General features: G+C 45.9%; 1 protein-coding gene and 1 pseudogene across 4 annotated transcripts; both read left to right on the top strand.

The window, feature by feature from the left end:
• Positions 1-1,467: 1,467 nt before the first annotated feature.
• On the top strand, positions 1,468-4,640 carry LOC100193457 (uncharacterized). 3 transcript variants are annotated; one of them, XM_008652676.3, is made up of 7 exons: positions 1,468-1,884; positions 2,435-2,549; positions 3,112-3,265; positions 3,347-3,443; positions 3,636-3,724; positions 4,057-4,125; positions 4,262-4,640. In XM_008652676.3, the coding sequence occupies exons 1-7, from the start codon at positions 1,770-1,772 to the stop codon at positions 4,319-4,321; spliced, it is 699 nt and encodes a 232-aa protein (XP_008650898.1). In that variant the 5' UTR covers positions 1,468-1,769; the 3' UTR covers positions 4,322-4,640. The 3 variants fall into 3 exon arrangements, 2 of the variants coding, with proteins under 2 accessions (XP_008650898.1, NP_001152637.2); XR_555340.4 differs by having other exon boundaries at positions 1,520-1,884; positions 4,028-4,125; NM_001159165.2 differs by having other exon boundaries at positions 1,570-1,884; positions 2,449-2,549; positions 4,262-4,631.
• Positions 4,641-5,001: 361 nt separating this feature from the next.
• On the top strand, positions 5,002-7,055 carry LOC111258500 (uncharacterized; annotated as a pseudogene). Its single transcript, NR_151596.1, has 2 exons — positions 5,002-5,477; positions 5,628-7,055. The product of NR_151596.1 is annotated as an uncharacterized protein (transcript).
• Positions 7,056-14,713: the final 7,658 nt, after the last annotated feature.

Here is a 14,713-nt window from a genome sequence, read left to right on the forward strand (position 1 = left end):
AAACAGGAAGAGAAAAGAGAGTAACGCCTGAATTTGGTAAATATTGGAGAAGAAAAATTATACCCCTCAAATTCAAAGCGTTACATTACAGAACCCTTTAGAGGTCCTTATTGGTGCTAGTCTGAGGGGTAGGGATGTAATCAGATTGGATATGGACGGATATTACTCGTAACATATTTGTTTTATATTTTCTTTTTGAATTCGGACCATATATGAATATTATCGGGTTGTGTGAAATAGATTTGAATGAATATCGACATCCTATATATATATATCCAACTTTGAGTATACAAATATGTATATAAATAAGATATTGATCAAATATTAAATATCCGAACTCGGATACAGTCATACAAATTAGATCTCAGCCATCTCAGATGGATCAAATTCGAATACAAACGAATAATATATGTACCATTTACATCCCTAGTAGGGGCGATACAGGAGCTTCGTTGGACCTGGGAGACTATATCTAACAACTTACTCATCCTCCGATCCTATTTTAAGCTCCACTATGCCAAATACAGGACAATGTTTTGCAATACTATTTATACGATCTGGTGGTCATAACCCAAGAGGCAAGCCTATCTCTAGGAATACTATTAACCTATTTTATTTTATTTTTTTATTTTAATCTTCACTCTATAAATAATACTATATACTCTATAAATAATACTATATAGAGTGAAAATAATATTTCACATGACCAGATGTAAGATGTGTTGAGCACAACATAAGTTCATCTCTAGCAAACCTTATAACTGTTTTATAATTTATTGCATTATTTATATAATAGAGGGCAACAACTAATATGCAATCAGACCATATGTGTAGCATGCAAGCGAGGCTACTGATATGTTAGATCACGATCCAACTATATATCACATTTAACACTTAGGTGCTGTTTGGTTCGCGAAATGTAACGTAAATAGTAATGGTAACGATTCACACTTAAATATCGGCGAAAGGGCCTCTAGCTGAGTTGGTTAGGTGGTCTGAGTAGCACTCCTCAGGTCCTATGTTCGACTCCTCGTGGGAGCGAATTTCAGGCTGTGGTTAAAAAAATCCCCTCGTCTGTCCCACTCCAAAGCACAGGTCTAAGGCTTAGCCCCGGTCGTGGTCGTTCTCACATGTACTTCGATGCCGCTGTGTATGGGTGGGGCAGGGGTTCGGGGGTTTTCTTGACCTGTGTGAGAAGGTCTTCTTCTTAACACAATGCTCGGGGGCTGTCTTACCCCCGCAGGTCAAGTTTTTTTTTAATAAATTTGAATAAGGCGATATTCATTTGTAGTGTAGTATCGATTACGGTTGGATTTAAACAAACATGATTTAACGTTATTAGTTACCTGTTACGTTACCAATACGTGAAACAAACGGCACCTTAAACCTTTCCACTACCAGCTCGTGCAGATTTATAGAAAACCTCATAATAAATCAGGATTATATTTACAGTTGGATCATAATCTAACGTACTAACACACTTGTATATAAGGTCTGATTGCATATTAATTGTTGTCGTAATAGAGTTTTAAAAAGAGAGTAATATAGGGAGTGATATAGAAGTTTGCTATCAATTTTTCTTCTCTCGTGGCTCCGACGCTCCTTTCTTTCTCGGAGGCGACAGCTCGAACTCGAATCCCTCATCCAGCCTGGCGCTGGCGTCGCCGGTCGCCGCCGCTCGATTGCCTCCGCCTGAATATCCCTTGCCCCATAAGGCCTGACCTTGAAAGCCTCGCCTCTTGATCCCGGCGGCGGCGGAGGGGAGGGCGATGCCGAAGCGGACGACACACACCTACTCGAGCGAGGACGCACTGCCGGAGGGCCCCGAGTCCGACCTTTTCGTATACTACTGCAAGCACTGCGCCTCACATGTCCTCATCACCGGTCAGCTCCTCCTCCCCCATTCGCTTAATTTTCTCAGATCTGGTAGTCTGCTAGGAATTAAGGGAGGTTGGGTCCTTAAATTCAAGCGGAAGATTCAGCTTTGAACTCTTCGAGGAGGGGATAGTTTTTATCTAGGAAAAAATTAGCTACCAGTTCTAGACCACACGACAACATTTCTCTGCATACTTCAATTTTCTTCGTTTGTATTCTAGCTGTGGAGGTACTGTAGCACTAGTCTAGTTAGTCTGCATCTAGTGTGTGTATTGCACAAATGTAATTGTACCAGCGAGTGAAGGGAACAAATCATGCAAATCTAATTTATAGCAGGCTGATTAATACTTTCATCAAATAGACTAAAAGCTAAAAGTAGACAAATTTTGTAAAACCTCATGTTCCAAAAACGTTTTTAAAGTTTATGCTTCATCATCAGCAGCAGATTTTTCTTAATTTGTGTCACTAGGAATTGCTACTGTTTTTTTAGGAAGTACTAGTATAAACAATTCGAGAATGATTTTTTTGTATATTCCATTCTGATATGTTTGTTCTGAAGATACCCAATTGCAGAAAATGCCCAAGCGAAAGACTGACAGAGCACATGTTTTAGACAAGGCTAAGCATCTTTCAAGGCTAAATGTTAAGGAGGCAGGAAAAGTAATGTTGAAACGGTATAATAATATCCCTCATACTCGTACTGGAGTTCTTCACCTCACTTATATTGTAACTATGTTCTGATTATCAAATCTAATGTCTTGTGTTTGTACGTTCTTCTGTAAATTCTAAATGCTGGTGAATATCTTAAGTTGTCAGATAGTATGTAACTAAGAAATTGGGTGGTATTTTGGCTACATGTGTGCACCACTTTCTTTTAGGAGAAACAAATCTTTTTGTGGCCTCATCAATTCAATATGTTTACAGATTTTTCAATAGTGTAGCAGGATTATTATACACTATGGGAATTATTTATGTAACATGATCTGCAATTATATGCATACTCCTTTGAAAGAACCCACCTCAGGCCTTGATTGGCTACACTCTAATTCACATGTATTGCGGTGGATTGGGATTAAAATCTAGTTAATTTCCATCCTAATCCACCTCATACATATGCATTGGGATGGATTGTAGTCCAGGTGTGCAGCCAAACAAGCCTTCAGGGTTATTATTCCAAAGTGACTACCATGTTATACTTCAGATTGTGGTGATTATGTAATTATATATTTCATGCAGTGGTGAAGGAAAGCTTGAAAAGCAGTTTCGCATGAGCTGTGTGGGATGTGACCTTTTTGTTTGTTACCGATCAGAAGAGGATCTGGAGGTTGCCCCTTTCATATACGTTATTGACGGAGCACTGAGTTCAGTTGCTGCTGAGACAAATCCACATGTATATACCGCATCAGCAGAAAGTCCTTAGCTAAATTCAACCTGCTTGTATTTTCTAGGTCTAATGATCGTAAAACTGCAGGATGCTCCTGTACCTCCTTGCATCACACAACTGGAAGGTGGACTTGTCCAAGTAGCCATTGAAGTGGAAGACCGGGCACAACGTTCAGCAATAACAAGTATGCATTTTTTAACAATGTAGTATGCTATCTTTTTTTTGAAACTACAACATGCAATGTTTATGATGAAAAGTTGTACATGGCTGCACTGACAGTTTCATGTGAAACATTGTAGATTGGACATTGGTGTGCACTATTTCTTTGAGTTCACTGGTGCATACAATGTGTTGACAGAATTCTGTGTGTTTTCAGGAGTGAATGCTGATGACGTTCGAGTAACGGTAGCTGCCCTTGCTGCTCGAGGGGAAGCTAACAGTGAGTTGCTAGAATTTATGGGCAAGGTGATTTTCTTCAATGACACTCTAATCTTATTGTGGTGTGGTATTGTGCACTTTGAGCCTTGTAAAAAGTGATATTCTGATTGCTCCAGCGTGCCATCACATGCAATAAGTGTAGGTTAAAATGTCTTTGAATCTATGCTCAAATTATACAAAGAAGTATGCCCTTGGTTATAAATTTATACAAATTTAGTTGGTAGTCTAAATTCTGAGGCAGCCATTTTCCAGTAGGGGGCTTATTTATAACTGGGAAGGTTTTAGCCTTTGACAATAACCAGTTTCGATTTTCAACCTTGTTATGTGAAGATGTCCATGTTGATGGCTTGTGAAAGCAGGTTCTTGGCCTAAGACTGACTCAGATGACCCTTCAAAGAGGATGGAATAACAAATCTAAGCTTCTAATTGTGAGTTCTTACTGCTAATAGTATCCAGTTCTGATGCACTGAACTGAATCCTATATTATTTTTCTTTCCCGCAATTTTTTTACATGTATCTACTATTGTTTCTCTTCTAAAAATATACTTGGGATTTTGCTCTAAGGTTGAGGATTTGTCTGCACGGCAAGTGTATGAGAAGCTCCTAGAAGCTGTACAACCTTAGGCACCCGAGCGATGGAGCAATGTGGTATGCAGTATGCGTCTGGATATTCTCTTTCGAGGGCATAGGAGAAGGTTTCCATCTATATTGTGCAACAAGTGGAGCAGAACGTGTCGAGACGAGGTCGAAACATGGCTCAAATGTATAACTAGACCATAGCAGTATCCGGTTCATTGTTTCTGTCGTGACTCAGATATTGTATCCTGTGGTCTCAAGGGAGGTGGTTTTGTGATTTCCACATTCTGATCCAGACTGTTTTTGTGGCCACGACGCGTGCTCGTGTTATTTATTTGCAAAATAAATAGATATATATAAAATTAAAGCGTGCGAGCATGAGTGCTCGAATTGTTCCATATAATCCTAAAAAATGGAATTGGCGCCAATCCAAAAACACGCGAAACTACCAAGGCTAGCATCACATTTGGGATCTCTTTTTTTTACTCCATTTGTCCCCAAAAGAATGTGATTGTAGGTTTGAAGCCAGTCAATTTTTTTTTGAGTTTTATCAAGTATGTAGAAAATAGTATTAGCATTTATCTAAGTTATTAAAACCTCACCCGTTTGAAGCCATGTCCGCACTCCACGGAAGTGTCCCGTATCAGGCGTTGACACGTGTTAGAGCGCGGACACGAAATCGGATTCTAACGCAGCTCTGAGCAGCGGTGTCCTGAGTCCGTGAACGTGTCCTCTCCCCCGCGGTTCCCTTCAACGTCGCCTCCCTAGAGATCCGCCGCTTCTCTGCCCTCTGCTCGTCGATTCGGCGCCTCCTCTCCTTCACGCGCCCACGCTGCCGTCGCCTCCTCCTCACTGTCGTCCATGCCGTGTAGCCGCCTACGGCCATGGCCGCTGGAGCCAGCGACTATTTGACGGTGGAGTACCACTCCAGAGACTCCCCTCTTTCCCCTCCGACGACGAGGGAGCCACCGGCGGCAGCGGCGTCCTCGTACACCACGGTGGGCACGGTGGGCGATCTTCTCATGAAGTGGTGGTAGTGCCTCGTGGACGTCGACGGAGACGCGGCGTGCCTGCCCCTCGTCCTCCTGCTCCTTGTCTTCTCCGCCGCCCCGTCTCCTGCTCACGGCTGCGACCGCTGCGTGCGCCGGTCCAGGGCCACCTATTACCAGGCCTCCTCGCTCGCCCTCAACGGTACCCCTGCCTTGTGCGTTTCAAACGATTCGTCTGTTTCTGTGGAATTTGATTCATCTTTCGGTTTCTGCTGAACTGCGCAGCACTCAGCAAGCCGGTTCGAATTCATCGTCGCCTTCCATTCCATGACGTCGTGCGCGTGCGTGTGGTTGGATTTTGGCAGGTGGGGTCGTCCAACTGGCGGTTCATGTCGCGGGACCACGGGCCGGCGTGGAGCACGGCGCAGGCGCCGCTGTAGTTCCGGCTGGTGGTGACCGGTGGCTACGACGGCAAGTGGGTGTGGGCGGAGTCGGAGGTGCTGCCGCGCCGGTGGGAGGCCGGCCGCGTCTATGACGCCGGGGTGCAGGTCTCCGACGTCGCGCAGGAAGGGTGCTACCTCTGCGACACGCGCAAGTGGCAGTGATGCTCGCACGAGCTGGATTGTACAGTTTTTTGTTTTGGTCGGGAATGGGACGAAAGATATGAAATGATGATTAGCGGAGCCGGAGAGCCGAATCAAATCTATTAACCGGTGGCGCTGGAAGGGAGTTTTTTGGAACCTAAGATGTCGTTGAAGAACATCCCGTTACTCCACGCCGGACTTGCCGCGCGCCGCATGCAAGGTGCTCGACGGTTTGCTGCTGCACTGGGCAGGCATGGCAGCAGGCCGGGGCTACTGGGAGGACAGGTGCGCCGGATGTTCTCGCCGGAGACCACCGTCCCGGAGCCGCTGCCCAACCCAGACTACTCCTTCACGTTGAAGTACATCGTCGGTGTCCTCCGACCTGGCAGCATCTCGGGTTGCTGCAGTTGATCGCCGTGCCGCGAGGATGACGTCGTCGGTGTCCTCCGATGACAAGGAGGATGACGTCGGCGGCTCCGGCTCCGCGAAGGCCTCAAGGCCTGCAGCAGACTTCCGCCTCTCGTCCATGGCGGCCTCTACGGCCTGCATTGAGAGCTTCACAAACCTCATCTCCATCCCAATCTCATTTGTGCTACTCGCATCGTTCTTCGGTTTCTTTCTTTGGAGGAACAAGATGGACGACACACACGAGGTTGGCTGATGACGCTCGACATACGAGAGCAACAAGATGCGCGAAGAGCAAGCTGCGACGCGTGCTACTGTGCCAGTCGCCCACTGCCTGCTCTGCGGAGTTCACCATGGAGGTTGGCGACGAACTCGTGAGGTTGGACAAACAACGTCGGGTCCGACGGTGGAGGATCCATTTCCGACGAGGTAGAGCCGGGAGCCGGCAACTGGGAGTGAAACACAGAGGAATGGAAGAGCCGTTTTGCTCCATGGTTACGGTTGATGCCTGTTTAGAGTTGTTAAAATTGGAGAGGATAGCAAAAGAACAAAGAGCCAGCTGTTATAATACTACTATTCTAATTACAAGTTTGGGAATACTATTTTTAAGAAGCCCAGAGATTGGGACACCACGGTTCCAAAAAACTCGCTGGAAGGGTGCTGCCGTCGATTCCTCTACCGGTGGCGCTGGAACACAAGTAACCGGCAGTTGCCGACCATTACCAAGATCTCTAAAGGGCTCAGATTAATTAGATAATCCAGCATAAGCACAAAACGTTAATCTCAAATCTATTAGCAGATATAATATTGTTTGTGTGATATTGTACTGTTTTATTTCTTAAACAAACGTCATTGTACAAATTTTGCATCATCCCTTAAGGGCGCCCGTAAGGGCGCCGCCTGTTCTAGTGTTTCTAAAACAACCCTTCCATTGTTTCTCCGAACCGTTTCATGTGCACATCGGTAACCTTAGCACTGGCAAAGAATTGCATTGCCGAGCCTGTTCAAGTTGAAGCGAAACCAGAGCACACAATGCTCACGAACGTCGGCAATGTTAGATTTAGCTGGAACATCTGGCTTAGATTTAGCTGGAACATCTGGCGCCTTCGAGCGTTTGGTTGAGGAGTAAGAAGAATAGAGCGACTCTATTTCTATTTTTTTTAATGTTTGGTTTTCAATAAAAAAGAGATGAAGCTAGATCTAGACATAAAACCCAAGCCCGAAGACCGAAATCCGAAATACCCGAGCTTGTACCCATTTAGCCCGAAGCCTAATACTCGAATGGTATCAACGGGTAACAAAACTAAATACCTGAACTTAATTTGGCTCTAATCGGGTAATACCCCGCAGTACCTGAACTACCCAATAAAACCCGAAATTACTAAAACCTGGTATGAGCTGCCGTGGTAGTGCCGCATGGGCGCCTGCGCCTGGCAGGCCACGCCCACGCCCCAAGCCCCACGACCCACGGGCCCATGCCGAGCTGCCTTAGCCTGTGAAGTGTGAGCCGGTCGACCGAGTGGACCAACAACCGAGTGCCTGAGAAGTGAGAACTGAGATTGTGTGATTTGAATTTGTGAGGAGAACTGTGATTGTGTGATTTGAATTTGTGATTTTGTGTAGTAAACTGATAGCGCATGAGACTATGTGATTATTTATAATAGCTGATAAGTCTTGGTTTATGACTTTATGTGCTGTAGTGTGTTGTCCACCTATCCTGTATATGATTTATAACATCGGGTACCTGAATTTTACCCAAACCTGAATTTGTGGTACCGAAAATTACAGGTATTCAAAATTTCGGGTACGAGTACGGGTTCAGCCGTTGAAAACCCGAAATATAAAAAATTTGAAAAGCCCGACCCGAAATTTTAGGTAAACCCGAACGCCCAGTCCTAGGCGGAGCGGCTCCTAGAGTCTATATAGAAAATTACTATAAATAGTTAGAATACTCCCGCTCTACCAAATGATCGAACGCGAGCTCTCTCCTCCCCTCTACACTCATATGACTATCCAACCAAACAAAGTATGCAACAGTTCCGCTCTATTTTACTCTTCAACCAAACAAAAAATAGGTCAGCTCTGTTCAGCTTGCCAAACGCAGAATAAAAACTACTCCATTCTCAAAAACTGAAATAGAACCGCTCAATTCTAGTTAACTCTTCAACCAAACACACACTAAGGCGCGCTACAGTGGTCCAAAGCATAAGCTAATGTTTAGCAAACATACATCAGAAGGTAATGTCTCCATTTTTTCTTCTGTGTCAAAATAAAACTTACATTGCGAAGTTGAACTTAAAATAACTCTTGCATAGCACAACAATATTATTGTAGTACTTAACGATGTCGCGGAGTTATCATTAAAAGAAAAATTTTAGAACATTGCTCTTGTAATCTTGTAGAGTTGTCTTAGAAAATTGTATAGTGAGACATGACAAAAGGTACTAATTACATCAAAGGTACAAAAATGTACAGTTTGCACCTTGCTGACCGAGCCCCACTACCAGACTACCTGGAGTTGTCTGCAAGGAAGGTCATGAGTGCTGACATAGTGCATCTTGGAGACAAGCACCCTCGACTCAAGCTAACCTACATTGAATCATTAAATAACAAAATAATAGTCATAAACATATACTACCTGTTTGGTTGGCTTCTCGCCGTAGTCTGGCTGCATGAGCTAGACCGGCGGGAGCCTGGCTCCAGAGATGCGACCAATTTGCTCGTGCCTGCAGAGCATGGACCAGAGTGCTTTAAGTATCGTGCGAGCGTGGTTCCACATCTGCACACAGGTAACCAAACACACACCTTGCACGCGTAGAGCCTGGTTGACAACAACCAAACACCAGCTCATTGTATCCCGCGATGCAAGCACCAGCAAATACAAGAAACCAAACACATAGATAATGTAGGTTCCCTCTGCTCGAAACAAACCCTAAATAAATTATAAACAGACCTTAAATAATGTAGGATCTATCCCTCTCATTCACTACCGAAATCGACAGCTTTGCCGAGTGCCTGAAGCACTCGGCAAAGCCTGAAAAACACTCGACACAGGCTTTACCGAGTGTCGCACTCGGCAAAGAGGGCTCGGCACACAGTACATCGGCAAAGCCTTCTTTGCCGAGTACTTTTTCTCGGGCACGCAGTACTTGGCAAAGAAAAGCCGCCGTCACGACGCCGGGGTGACGAAGACGGCGTCTTTGCCGAGTGTCCTAGGTGACACTCGGCAAAGGAGTTACCTTTGCCGAGTGTCTCCTAATACACTCGGCAAAGAAGTAACCTTTGCCGAGTGTCTGTCGGCCAGCACTCGGCAAAGAATCCGTCAGCGGGTCCCCATGTCAGATTCTTTACCGAGTGCTGTATAGGGCACTCGGCAAAGCGTACCCAGAGCCACCACACTCGGCAAAGAACCTATACCGATGCCCAGGTCTTGGTTCTTTGTTGAGTGCTATGGTCCTGACACTCGCCAAATCACCTTTTTGCCAAGTGTCACACTCGGCAAAGTGACTAGTACACACCTTTTTTTATTTGTTTTTCCTATTCCATCCATCCAAACAAAAGATATTTCACAGATATCACATATATACATCACAGATCATCACAGACATAAATATCCAACACAAACATTAATATACAAACATAAGTTCAGAAGTTCTCAACACAAACAGTATCAACACAAGTTCAGAAGTATCAACACAAGTTCAGAAGTATGAACACATAAGTCTAAAGCTCTGACATAAGTATTCAACATAAGTTTTGTAGTCTGAACACTAAAAACATAACTCTCATTGAGGTGGGCGGTTGGACTGGTGCTGCGTTTGGCTGAGCAGTTCATGAGGGTTGTTGGATGCCGCCCCAGATTGGCCTTGCATAGAGAAGAGATTGCATGTGTTATACCAGATGCATTACCAACATCTAAATAAATTTTGATACTCACAGGAGTATGGAATAGAGCAGGGTCCATTGTAGGGAACAATGGAGGTGGCGGAGCGAAACTCTGTGCGACGCCAAGGCTTTGCATGTATTGAAACATCTCCGCCATCCTCTGCTGATTTGCCAGGCGTTCCCTCCTCTCTTCTTCTAGCTGGGTCTGTAATATTACAAGCCAACGTTATAGTAACTCAAAGAGAAGGTATATAACTCAAGGAATGACGAGTTACAAAAGCACTAACCTCGAGTTGCTGTATGCGAAGCTGTGAGCTGTCGTGCCGAGGTCGTATGGCTGGACTCGAGCCCGTGCTCCTTGCCCGCACCTGAGATAGAGTGGGAGTGGAGGACGAGTCGATTGCCCCATCGGCAATCCAGTACCGCCCATGTCTCTTGCCTCCTCCGACCCTCATGAGCACATCGGGGTCGATCTGCTCGGTGCTCGGATCATATTCTGGGCCATGGACCTCCTGCGCCATGGCGGTGTAGTCATGAAGGTGGCTGTAGATGGCGAGGTTGCTATAGGCCTCGGGCCTGTCATCTGGGTTGTAGGTGACATCGGACGTTGCCTTGCCCTTATGGGCCATAGCATAGGCCGAGAAGATGGAGCAAGGCCGGCCACCATGTGACGCCGACTGCAACAAAACCAACGAGATTGTTAGAAATAATATCTAATCCAGTGCTATATACCTAAATAAAAAAGATGGCTTACCCATGCTTCTGCATATTGGCCTAGGCTCCGGCTGCCTTGGTGGTGGGAGGGACCTTGCATCATCATACGCCGTTCTCGGCTAGCGTTGTGCGCCTCGTCCCACTCAGGCGAGCACCACCTATCTACCATCTGCTCCCCGCATAGAGGATGTGCGGCGCACCAATATGGAATCATCTACAAAGTAAACACGTAAAGTGCATATGAGAAGATAAAATAAAATTCATGCATGGAGTACTGGTACCAAACATGCATGACTTTACCTGCAGGTACTAGTCCTTGGTCAACGACATGGTTCGGGCTTGCTGCTTGGTCACCTTCTCCCCAAGGACGGAGCCGTGGTAGCTGACGATGGCCTGGATACGAGCCTCATAGTGCATGTCCACGATGAGCTTCTTACAGCTCATGGTGGCCACCACATCCGCCCTAGCCTCGTATCCAGCCTCGCATCTGAAGAAATCATGCATACAAAAACGATGTATCCATACATTATTTCAAGAATTTGCAACGAATGCGACATATTTTACATTATACTAAGACTTACCCACAGCTCTTGCTTCACCCGCTCTGCCTTGTTATTGAATTCCCGGCCGTCCCGGTCTACTGCATCGGGGGCGACGACGTAGTGGTCGAAGCTGTAGGTTGGGCCCGTCACTCCGGCGTACTCAACCAGTCTAGGGAAGTGTTCCCTGCACAACAGGCCAAGGATGCCATTGGGGAGGCGACGATGACCCCCAGCATAATCCACAACCGTCCAAGACCTATCCAAGTGATAAATAATAAGTATTAGTTTATATTATGATTTTGAACACATAATATGAACAAGAGTGAAGAACATAAAGTTACATGCCTCTCCCCATCCGGCCGAATCAGCGGCCGCCTGTCCCGAAGTATGGGACGCTGAGGGAGACTCGCGGGACCTCTGAAAGGGAAATAGGGTCAAACCTTTTCCAATATAAGAATTTTGGTGGTTGAATTGCCCAACACAAATTATTGGACTAACTAGTTTGCTCTAGAAAATATGTTCTACAGGTGCCAAAGGTTCACAACAAACCAATACAAGTCATAAGAAAGGGTTCAAACAAAGGGAGCAAAGTTAACGGTGGAATCCACACCGGACAGTGTCCACACCGGACAGTGTCCGGTGCACCAGGGAATCCAACTCCAAACTTGCCAGTCTCGGGAATTCTGGGAACCGCTCCGCTATAATTCACCGGACTGTCCGGTGCACCACCGGACTGTCCGGTGTGCCAGCGGAGCAACGACTACTTTGCGCCAACGATCGTCTGCAAAATGCATTCAATGCGCTACAGTGCGCGCCAGTGTCAGAGCAGCGCCAGAAGGCGCACCAGACAGTGTACAGTGATTGTCCGGTGCAACACCAGACTGTCCGATGACCCAGAAGACAGAAGCTCCAACGATCGAACCCTAACGGTCGGGTGACATGGTTGGCGCACCGGACTGTCCGGTGCGCCATGCGACAGACAGCCTCTCAACGGCCACTTTTGGTGGGTGGGGCTATAAATACCCCAACCACCCCACCATTCATAGCATCCAAGCTTTCAGACTTCCTACACCTTACAAGAGCTATAGCATTCAATACAAGACACACCAAAGAGATCAAATCCTCTCCCAAGTCCAAAGATCATTCCAACCAAATAGTGACTAGTGAGAGAGTGACTTGTGTTCATTTGAGCTCTTGCGCTTGGATTGCTTTTTCTTTCTCATTCTTTCTTGTGATCAACTCAATTGTAACCGAGGCAAGAGACACCAATTGTGTGGTGGTCCTTGCGAGGACTTAGTGTCCCGTTTGATTGAGAAGAGAAGCTCACTTGGTCTAAGTGACCGTTTGAGAGAGGGAAAGGGTTGAAAGAGACCCGGTCTTTGTGACCACCTCAACGGGGAGTAGGTTTGCAAGAACCGAACCTCGGTAAAACAAATCACCGTGTCACACTCTCCATTTACTTGTGATTTGTTTTCCCCCCTCTCTCTCTCTCGGACTCGATTTTAATTCTAACGTTAACCCCGGCTTGTAGTTGTGCTTAAACTTTGTAAATTTCAGATTCGCCCTATTCACCCCCTCTAGGCGACTTTCAATTGGTATCAAAGTCCGGTGCTTCATTAGAGCCTAACCGCTCGAAGTGATGTCGGGAGATCATGCCAAGAAGGAGATGGTGACCGGCGACATGCCCGTTACAAGCCACGGGAAGGCTCCATCGGGAGAGTCCCGCAACAAGGGGAAGGAGAAAGAATCCCCTTCACACAAGTCGCATCGGAGTGGCGAAAAGAAAAAGAAGATGAGGAAGGTGGTCTACTACGAGACCGACTCTTCATCGCCATCGACCTCCGGCTCCGACGCGCCGTCCGTAACTTCTAAGCGCCATGAGCGCAAGAAGTTTAGTAAGATTCCCCTACACTACCCTCGCATTTCTAAACGTACTCCATTACTTTCCGTTCCATTAGGCAAACCACCGGTTTTTGACGGTGAAGATTATAACATGTGGAGTGACAAAATGAGGCATCACCTAACCTCACTCCACACAAGTATTTGGAACGTTGTTGAGTTTGGTGTGCAGGTACCATCCGTAGGGGATGAGGACTACAATTCGGACGAAGTTGCCCAAATCCGGCACTTCAACTCCTAAGCCACCACTATACTCCTCGCCTCTCTAAGTCGAGAGGAGTATAACAAGGTGCAAGGGTTGAAGAGCGCCAAAGAGATTTGGGATGTACTCAAAACGGCGCACGAAGGAGATGAGGTGACCAAGATCACCAAAAGGGAAACGATCGAGGGGGAGCTCGGTCGATTCATGCTTCACCAAGGGGAGGAGCCACAAGCGATGTACAACCGGCTCAAGTCCTTGGTGAACCAAGTGCGTAACCTCGGGAGCACCAAATGGGATGACCATGAGATGGTCAAGATTATTCTAAGATCACTAGTTTTTTTTAATCCTACTCAAGTTCAATTAATTCGTGGTGATCCTAGATATAAAATAATGTCTCCCGAGGAAGTGATAGGTAAATTTGTGAGCTTTGAGCTAATGATCAAAGGCTCTAAAAAGATCATCGAGCAAGGCGGATCCTCCTCCGTACCCAAAGCACAACCCGTTGTATTCAAAGCAACGGAGGAGAAGAAAGAAGATTCTACTCCAAGTAGAATTCCCATCGACGCCTCCAAGCTCGACAATGAGGAGATGGCGCTTATTATCAAAAGCTTCCGTCAAATCCTCAAACAAAGGAAGGGGAAGGATTACAAGCCCCATTCCAAGAAAGTGTGCTATAAATGTGGTAAGCCCGGTCATTTTATTGCAAAATGTCCATTATCTAGTGATAGTGATAGGGGCGACGACAAGAAGGGAAAGAGGAGAGAAAAGAAGAGGTACTACAAGAAGAAGGGCGGCGATGCCCATGTTTGCCAGGAGTGGGACTCCGACGAGAGCTCCACCGACTCCTCCTCCGACGAGGACGTCGCCAACATCGCCGTCAACAAAGGGCTCCTCTTTCCCAACGTCGGCCACAAGTGCCTCATGGCAAAGGACGGCAAAAAGAAGAAGGTGAAATCCAAATCCTCCACTAAATATGCAACATCTAGTGATGAGGCTAATTCTAGTGATAATGAGGATGACTTGTTTACTCTTTTTGCCAACTTAAACATGCAACAAAAGGAAAAATTAAATGAATTAATTAGTGCTATTCATGATAAGGATGAACTCTTGGATAGCCAAGAGGACTTCCTAATTAAAGAAAACAAGAAGCATGTTAAGGTAAAAAATGCTTATGCTCTAGAAGTTGAAAAATGTGAAAAATTAACTAGTGAGCTAAGCAC

The sequence above is a fragment of the Zea mays genome, chromosome 7, assembly GCF_902167145.1.
Source record: "Zea mays cultivar B73 chromosome 7, Zm-B73-REFERENCE-NAM-5.0, whole genome shotgun sequence".
NCBI lineage: Eukaryota > Viridiplantae > Streptophyta > Magnoliopsida > Poales > Poaceae > Zea > Zea mays.